At 46.2% G+C, this 9,414-nt stretch overlaps 1 protein-coding gene across 1 annotated transcript; it reads right to left on the bottom strand.

Moving 5' to 3' along the window:
- Positions 1–7,438: 7,438 nt before the first annotated feature.
- On the bottom strand, positions 7,439–8,947 carry ier5 (immediate early response 5). Its single transcript, XM_028812412.2, has one exon. The coding sequence runs from the start codon at positions 8,663–8,665 to the stop codon at positions 7,796–7,798; it is 870 nt and encodes a 289-aa protein (XP_028668245.2). The 5' UTR covers positions 8,666–8,947; the 3' UTR covers positions 7,439–7,795.
- Between the last annotated feature and the right edge of the window lie 467 nt (positions 8,948–9,414).

Here is a 9,414-nt window from a genome sequence, read left to right on the forward strand (position 1 = left end):
GATATGGGACCAGCATTTCAGTGTCTTCAGTTCCTGATTGAATCGCCAGCTTTGCCATCAACTTCTCAACTCTCAAACACCCCCCCCCCCCGCCCCCCATGCCCCCTTCCTTTGACACTCGCCATTTCACTTGACAAAACACACAAAGTTTACAAAATGATACTAACACACTCTGTGATCGGAATTCCGCAGGGGGCGACCCCCTTACTGCTTCAGAGCAAATTGGACTTCATGGGGGACAACAACAATTTTGCTTTAATGCACTCAGGACTTCATGGGGGAGGGGGGTTCACTAGCATCCTCCTCATTGCTTCAACATGTGGGGGGTCCCCTGTCATTGCCTCAACTCAATGTGGACTCCACATGGGACTACCACCCGCTTACTGCTTTGACACTAATGGGATGCAGCACCCCCCCCCCCCCCTCCACCATTGTTTCAATACAGTTGGACTTCATGGGACTCCCCCCCCCCGCATTTTTTCAACATAGTCAGACTTCATGGGACGCCCGACAACCCCAAACACCCATTATTGTTTTGATGTGGTCAGGACTTCTCATGGGTCCACCACCCTCTTATTGTTTTGATGTTATTGAGACTACACAAGAGACCCCCATTATGGCCTCTGCTCAATCTGTACTTCACAGCAGACCACCACTTCCTTATTGCTTTGACGCCACTGGGACTTCACAGGGGGGTCTTCCTCCCTCCTCCAACCTCTCAGAGGATTGCCACCACACCTTCATTGCTTCGATGTAATTGTGCCGTGGGGGATTCAGAGTTGTCCGTTGCTTGCTTCTGAACCGCCCTTAGTACAGACAAAACTCACGGGCGAGCGCGGACATCCCAGACTCTCTGTCAAAAGTGCCAAAAAAACAAAACTCCAGCTGTGCATTACAAGATTCCTAAAATGTCAAGCCTTCGTCGTTGGCATGAGCAGATTCTTACATGACAACTGTCAAAGCTTGACATTCCTGCAGGCATCTGTTTGGGGCTTGGATGGCACCCGCTTGTGAGGATTCACTGCACCCTGCTGGGATGGACAGGTGACCTCAAAATGTCCACAGCACGGCAAGCAGTGTTCCTTTCAGGGTGGGCCAGGGAAACGAATGGAGCTCATCAGCGGAAAGAGTCCGGGTGGGCCAACGCAGCCTGCTCTGTGAAGTGGGAGTGGGGCTGCAAATAAATAAAACGAGGAAACCATAAATGAGGGGATTCAGGACGGCCAAAGGACTAAATCACATGGGAAGGCAGGTAGACAACGTCCCATGAAACAGGGGAGACGTCAGGTGGGCTGCAGGTTTTCACTCGGACCATAGGCAGACAATGAAACTTTGTAATTCATTCTGTGGCCTGTTAGGGCCTCCAATCCTCCAAGACAATCCCACTGCAGGGGTGTCATTTCTGAGAACGTCGTGCATACCCCCCCCCCCCCCCCCCCCCCTTGGGATTAATAAAGTATCTATATGTTGTGTGGTCCCCGAGCAGATTTGTTTCTCTTGGCCTTTCCCATCTCTCTCTCTCTCATTTATTTCAAACCTTTAAACTGACAAGTATGTTGTGATGCCTGCACACGGGTTTCAGTGGAAGAAGCTTAACTGGGAGCGCTGCTGATTTCTTCTGTCAATCGCACCTCCTTATTAACTGATGGCTGGTTAAGAAAAACGGGCAACACCTTCGCAGGTGATTAAAACTAACATCAGCAATTTAGGGGTCCGAGTCGTAAAAAAACTGCAGCTCAACTCACAAACAAAACAAATTTATTAGTACATAAAGGGGTCCTAATTGAGAAACTGGTTCAAGCGAAAACCTGCAGCCGCTGCAGACCTCCTGGACTGGAGCCGAGTACCACAGCTCTACATAAATACAATTCAAAGTGCTACATCAGTGGTCCCCAAACTCGGTCCCGGGGACCCCCCTGTGGCTGCAGGCAACCAACTTTCATTTATCATTGGACTCTTAGCCTAATTACGTAAGTCATTATTTCCCAGTTTCTGTGTTTTGGAGTCAATGTAGAAATTACAAAGTCTGGAGGATTTTTATTAAAATGTAATAAGCAGTTATATGGGGAATGTGTAGTTTTTTTTTTTTAGTTGTAAAAATTATTTTCAGCCCAATTTTCATTCTGCTTTTCCAGGTGTTCTGGTTATTTAATTGATTATCTGCTAATTAGAGCACGGGTGTCAAACTCCACAGTGGCTGCACGTTTTCAATCTAACCATCTCCTTAATTAGTGAGCAGGGTGTGTTGCTACTTAACTTCTTTGGCCTTAATTTTAATTAGCTTGGCTCAAGCCCCTTTGTGGTTTTTTTTTTTATTAATGAGCAGCCAAACAATAATGAGATACACTACAAGCCGCCACATGACCACCTCACCTGTGCCCATCACGCAATATCTGAAAATAAAGAAAGGTGGCGGTCTCGTTAAGGTTGATCTCTCAGGTCACCGAAACGGCTTGATGGTGTTCTTAGAAAAAACAGAAAATTTTGGAACATGTCTGTTGTGGCAGAATGAGAGCAGCAACAAGCCAAGGAATTAAATAACCAGTTTAATTAACAGCAAGAATGGGCTTCTCATTAAGTGATTGGAGTGGAAGTCCCAATTTAGCTGGTCATCCGTTAGCTTGTTTCACTTCTCATTTCTGTTTGGCTGTCATTTAATGAAAAGAACAATCAATTCGGAGGATTTAAAAACAGGGCTAATAAAACGAAGGGAAAAAGGTTAGTTAGCAGTGAAAACTGGTCACTGATCAGGAAAAGGGGGAGAATGAAAACCTGCAGCCATTGCGGCCCACCAGGACCGGAGTTTGACACCCCTGAATCAGCGGGTCTGACACTGAATTTGCTGCTGCTTTCATCATCCCGGGTGTCTGCTGTGCTGGTTGTTAATTGTCACTATTAGGGTTAAATGAAGGGAGCAAACTACACAGGAAAAGGGGGAAAATAATAGGAAAACAACAAGAGTGTTAAGCATTTATAGCTTTAGAAAAAAAAAAAAAACAGAAATATTTCCAAGTGTCTTATAAATGTAAAGACCACACTCTTGTGTTTTTCTGAATGCAGAATAAGAAGAGTAAAAAAGACCAGCTAATTAAATGAGATCAATTGTTATCGATTATCATCACCGATTGTGAATCTGGATGGAACAAAAACCTGCAGCCACGGTGGGTCCCCTAGGACCAAATTTGGGAACCACTGTGCTATAACAGAATATACTCCACATCAGGGGTATTCAGCTTTAGTCCCGGAGGTCCGCAGTGGCTGCAGGTTTTCATTCCAACCAGTTTCGTGGTTAGGAGGCATTGCAAGCCTTGCAGGTAATGAAAACAGTGTATTGAATTCTATGGCTTCTCAGCACTTTCCTCTCTTCCAAGAGGAATCTTTTATCACATTACAGATGTTTTGCTTTCCAAGAACATTCTCCATATGGTCTGTGGGCCGGGACAGATTTGTCCCTCATGGTCCTTCCCTTTCCTCTCATTCTTAACAGAAATACTTCACGATGCCAGTACACAGATTTAAATGGATGGACGTTAACCAGAGCGCTCCTGGATCGCCATTTGCACCTCATTATTAACTGATGGGTGGTTAAGAAAACAAGCAACAATTAAACTAATGCAGTTGTTTAAAAATAAAAGTTAGTTTGCTGATTACAACTCAGAACACTTAACGCCCTAAAAACGATGCTTTATTAGTCTTTAAATAAGATCCTAATTGAGAAACTGGTTAAAGTGAAAACCTGCAGCCACCTCGTGGAGCTCCAGGCCTGGAGTTCAACACCCCTGAATTAGCGGGTCTGACTATGTCTGCTATGCTGGTTGTTAATTGTCTTGAGTACTCCTGATCCACATAAATAAAAAGTCAGGGTGCTATAATAAAAGCTAAAGGCCCAGAATATACCCCTGTCCTCAAGTCCTGGAGCACCACAGTGACTGCAGGTTTTCATTCTAACCCTTTCCTTAATGAGTGACCATTTCTCACTAATTACCTTATCCCTCCATTTTAACCATCTGAATTGCTGAGGCAACAGATGACCAGCTAACTCAGGGCCTCAAACTCCAGGCGATTTCTTAATCAGAAGCCACGTCTTGTTAAACCTGCTACTGCATTTAACGCCATTGGCTGGCCTCGTTCTGCCACAACAGACATTTCTTGTTATTTTCCTTTTTCTAAGAGAACCTTCAAAAATGGGCTTGTGGACCTGAGCAGATCAACATTACCGACACATCGTCACACCTTTGTTTACTTTCAGATATTGTGTGATGGACACAGGCTAGCTAGGGACGTGTCAGCTGCTAATTAAAAATAATTTAAGAGGTCTGTGTCTGAAATGTTGACACAATCCTAATTATGGTAAAGAAGTTAAACCAGCAGCACAAAAAAAAACTGGTCACGGATTAAGAAAAGGTTAGACTGAAAACCTGCAGCCACAGTAGCACTCCAGAATCAGAGGTGGAGACCCGCTGCTCTACATAAAGTTATAAAATTAAATGGGTTATTATGAAGCAAAGGAAAATCTGCAATCAAAACAGAAGGGGGAAGCCTCAAGTATGTCTGATGTTTCAAAGGGGCAGAACATACTGGACCTCCGCTAATAGCCTGCGATTTCCAAAAACATTCAAAATTTCTGACTGTTCAAACATTCAAAATTTCTAACAATTTTAATTCTTCAAACTTCTTAAAAGATGTCTCTAAAAAAGGTGGCAGTGGGCTTCAAAAAGAATACAAGAATAAGAGGCAGTTTGGAAAAAAAATTAAAATGTAGGTCACTGCTGGTAGGACTCCCAACACACACTAGAAGTACTGCAACTTCCGGCACACCAGCAGAGCTTCGCAAACGGCCATTCTACGTAGAAATGGGAGAGAGACGTGCGGTGCCAGGATGACGCCTGCCAGTACTCGGTGCTTAATTCTTGCCTAAAGGCCTGGCAGACCATTTTTACACAATGGAAGCGAAGCCCAAGGCGGGCATACCCTGTGAAGTAAAGAGCAACAACTGACTGAAATCAAAAAGCAACGCTGAACAGTTTTAAAAAGAAGATGAATATGGGAGTCCACGTTGGGGTGGTCCGTTTTGGGGCAGTCGTGGTGAGGAAAACAAAATAAGCAAGCCACATGAGGTCAAAGCAAACATGCAAGGCTGAGGAAGTTCCAAGCTCAGCGATTCTCATTCACAGGCCTCGACATGTCCGGGTCCACGTCTCAGGTACGCCAATTCACATATCCCACATGCCTGACGCAGTGTTGGTAAAATAATCAGGAAAGGCAGACCATTCGAAACGCTTCCTCTTTATAGAACTCCCCGTCACTTATGTTTAAAACCCCCCCTTCGCCAGGAGGCTCCTTGTACCCAAAGGCAACGTGAATACAAGAAGGGGGAAAAAAACACAATCCCCAACAGGGTTGGCCACCTTTACAAAAGCAAATTCACAAGAATCCATTTGCTTAAAACACCAAATGCCACACAACAAATGGAAGCGGCTGGAGGGCATCTCTTTGCCTAGTGGTCCCACTTTTTCAAACTTTCACATTAACAAAAAAAGGTTGCCGGCAGGAAATGAAAGAACCGCTCAGCAATTGTCAACCACCATTCTTCCTAGCTTCCAAAACACACAAGGGGTCAAATAACCCCTCTCTGTCTGGTGTGGAAGGGTGTGCAAACCACCCCCCTGCCCCGTAACCCATCAGAGGAAATGTTTCCCCTGGACTGCTGCTGACTCCATTCTGCACTCAAAAAGAAAAAAAAAGGTGATAAATAATTCAGATGCAAATCTCACCAACAGAGACAGCTCACCACTCACTCTCCACCCTTGCTCTGCATACAGGCTTGGGGGACATCTGTGCACCCAGGGCAGCTACAAATGCTTCTATCTCCCCACCCCACCACTTCAAAAAAAAAAAAAAAAAAAATGTTAAAGATCACAAAACCATCTGCACCCCCTAGGAAGCCACAAAGACATTTATGCAAAGCAAAACAGTGGACAGGAAGAGGCTACACCCAAAACCTTTGGAGTCTGGACTTTCATTCTGACAGCATTCCATCTCTAATTTAAGGCAAGGGTGTCAAACCCCGATTCTGGAGGGCACACAGTGGATGCAGGTTTACATTCCAACCATTTTCTTAATTGGTGACAAGTTGATTGCTGCTAATCAACTTTTTTCTTTCATTTTAACAGACTTGCTACATAAGACGCAGACTGACCCCCTGAATTGCAGTTTTTTCCCCACTTAATTAGTAGTCTAGCAATACTGTAAGGTGATGCAAAAGGCGCCAACAGACGACCAGCTAACTTAAGCGTCCACCAGTCTTTGAAAATAAAGAAAAGTGACGCTCTCGGTAATGTTGATCAGCTCTGACCCACAACATTTTCACAGTGCTTTTAGAGAAAAAAAAATCCGTTTTTGGAAATGATTGGTGTGGCAGAATAAGAGCAAAACAGATTACCATTAAAATGAAAAACTGGCTGCTAATTTTACAAACTTGCTGGAGTTTAAGGTCCTAACATGGCTGGTCATCCGTCGGCTCACACCACGTTTTTGTTCGGCTGCCATGTAAGGAACAAAAAAAAAAAATGCAATTAAGTAGTATTAAAAAAAGCAATTAAAGTTAAACCAAAAGCAGTCAATTAGAAGCAAAAGTCGGTCACTAAATGAGGATCTGAGCTTGACACCCCTAATTTAAGGACACTGAATACACAAACGCCAGGCAGGTGACACTCAAGATGTTATGCAATTAAAAGCTTTGAAATTCCAATCTGGATAGTTCTCCACCTTTAAAAAAATTTAAAGGAAATGCATGAACATCAGAGAAGTAACACTCAAGATTGTCATGTGATTAACAGAATTAACCTTTCACTCCCACGAATTTGCATAAAAAAAAAAAAATCATTCCCTCCTCTGCAGCATACTGAAAGAGCCAATCAACATATTTGTGTAGCAGGCCGGCTTGTCCCTGCAGACATACGACGACTGCCCCCTCAATGTGGTTTTCCTTCATATTTTGAAATTGATGTGCAGCAGGACAGAAATCTAGAAATTCAACAACTGATCACCGTGCATCTCAATTGAGACCTTTCATTTGGCCAGGAATGCTGCAGCTGCCATAAGGTATCCTCCCAAAATAATAAATTCAGCTGAGCAGCCAGTGTGGAAAGTGAAGGATCTGAATTGTATTTTTAATTGAAAATTTGCCCAGTCAGAATGGCATCCAAAAACAGAAAAACAAAGTTGAGTTCCAAAACCAAAACCCTATCGCCATACCCTTAACCTTAAAATAATCCAGGAGGACTCTTTTCAACGCCTCTTTTCATTAAAAAAAAACATTTATATCCATTCTGACAGAACAAAATGTAAAGAAAGAGGTGATCCAAATCTCCTCCTTCACCAAGATACCACCTTTGGTTTTTCCTGGAAACAAGACACACGACAGAGAGAAGTTGGATTTCGTTTTCAAAACGTTTAATCCGCGTGAAACACACGCACACGTCTCGTAAATCAGGCGCAAAATACAGAACTGTAATTAAAAAATGGAAACACGTCTGTACAGGTCTACAAATAATACACGTCTTTATAAAACAAAGACAAGTCCAGTCCGCAATAGTGGGAGGCGTTCCAGTCCGCAGCGCTGGGCCAGCGGGCAACCCATAGGGGTCCGAGTGGGCGCCAGCCTTCGCTGCCAATTCCGCTTCCGGTCCGCGGGGAGAGCCCCCTGTGAGCCTCCCCTCACTCTGTGTGTGCACACGTGGGGAAGCCAGCTCCCCCCACCCCTCCACTACCCCCTCCCCCAACTTGCAGGGCGCTAAAAGGCCACAATGGCCGTGCTCCAGGGCGCAATGTTCTTAAGCACCTGTTCGCAGCAGATCTGTCCCGATGGAGGGTCGGGCTCACTGTCCTCGGCACCCGGTTCCGACGCCGGGCTTTCCTTACCGAGAAGTCCACTGAAACTGGAACCGAAAATAGAAATGAGACTGGAGACGTTGCTCGTGTCCATCTCCTCCTCTCCGTCGCCCACCGGTGGCGGCAACTCCTGTGCCGCTGTCGTCGTAGTAGTAGTAGTGGTGGTGTTGGTGGTTGCCGTGGGCTGCTGTTGCTGCTTGATCTTTTTCAGAGGCGATTCCGGCGGCGGAGTCGTCATCTTCTCACAGCTTCGCCTCTTCCTGCAGAAGGAAGCCGCCGGCGGGTTAGACGGCGTGTCTGAGTCACTTTCCACGCCCCCGAGGGCGCCGCATTCCCGCGTCGCGTTTGCTTCCCCCTCGCGCGCGGCCGCGTTTGAGCAGCGCCGGCTGGGCAGCTGGGGAGGGGCTACTGGCTGAGGCGCCGCCACCGCGTCGTTAAGGAGCGCCGGGACAGGGCTGCCGGGGCGCTCCGGAGTGGAGGTCCGCACGTCGCTCCCTACCTCGTGGGGCAGCTCGTGTTCTCTCGAGTCGTTCTCGTCGAGTTCCGAGTCCATGGTCTCTCCGGGCGGCCAGGGCTGCGCCGTGTCCATCGTTTGGGCGTTCAGGCAGACCCCTTGGTAGTAGTCGCTGAGGTAGACTTGCCGGGCGCTTCGTAACACCAAAGACACCAGAAGGTTTTTGTGGAGTTTAATGCCGCCTCGTTGAACCCTGGAGTTGTAAATCTTTCCCAACGAGATGCTCATAATCCGATGCGCCTCCACTTTAAATTCCATTTTCCTGTTCGCAAGGCAAGCCGGACGGAAGGAGGAAGGACGAGCGCCAAGTCCGAAAAATTAACTCCCACCAACAAACTTCACGAGGTTCTGGGAAAATCCTCAGCCCGTACGGATTTGCCAGTCAGGAGTCCTTGTCCAGGTGCCAACTAGGACTGTGGGTCAGAGGAGCCGAGCACGGTGGCGACTTTCCTGTGTTCAACTGCGACGCTCTTCAGCGGCAAGCTCTCCGCACAGTGCCACCCTCCTCACGCATCGTCCCAAGCAAATGAGACTGAAACTATTTTTAGCGCTGTTTTATAGTCCGACGTATGCCACTCCGCCAGCCAATCAGAGTTCACGGGCAGAATTCCAGCCGACATGAACGCCCGCCTTCCACGGTAGAAATCCACCAATAGCCGATGGGGGAGGAAGGCGTCTGGTTTTAAAGTCAAACGTGGGAGAGCTTCTTAAAGGGGCCATACAACTGCCCTTTCAGACCCCCCCAGGCAGAGTCAGACCACACGCGCGATTGTGTTTCACTTTCGCATAATTGGCTTTTGTTTGGGGCGGCAAACTCTTAGACCCACCCCGATAACCAGAATGACAGGAATAAGCTCTTACAATGTATTTATTTAGATGATGGCTTTATCTAAAGAGGCCTTTAAATCACACATAACAAGCAACAGTTCCTGGATTTCTACAATGAAAGTAATGAAATCTTTCGCAGGTCAAAAATGTGTCACAGCTTAAATCTGTCCTGGTGACCA

Source organism: Erpetoichthys calabaricus, chromosome 10, assembly GCF_900747795.2.
Source record: "Erpetoichthys calabaricus chromosome 10, fErpCal1.3, whole genome shotgun sequence".
NCBI classification, from domain to species: Eukaryota; Metazoa; Chordata; class Cladistia; order Polypteriformes; family Polypteridae; genus Erpetoichthys; species Erpetoichthys calabaricus.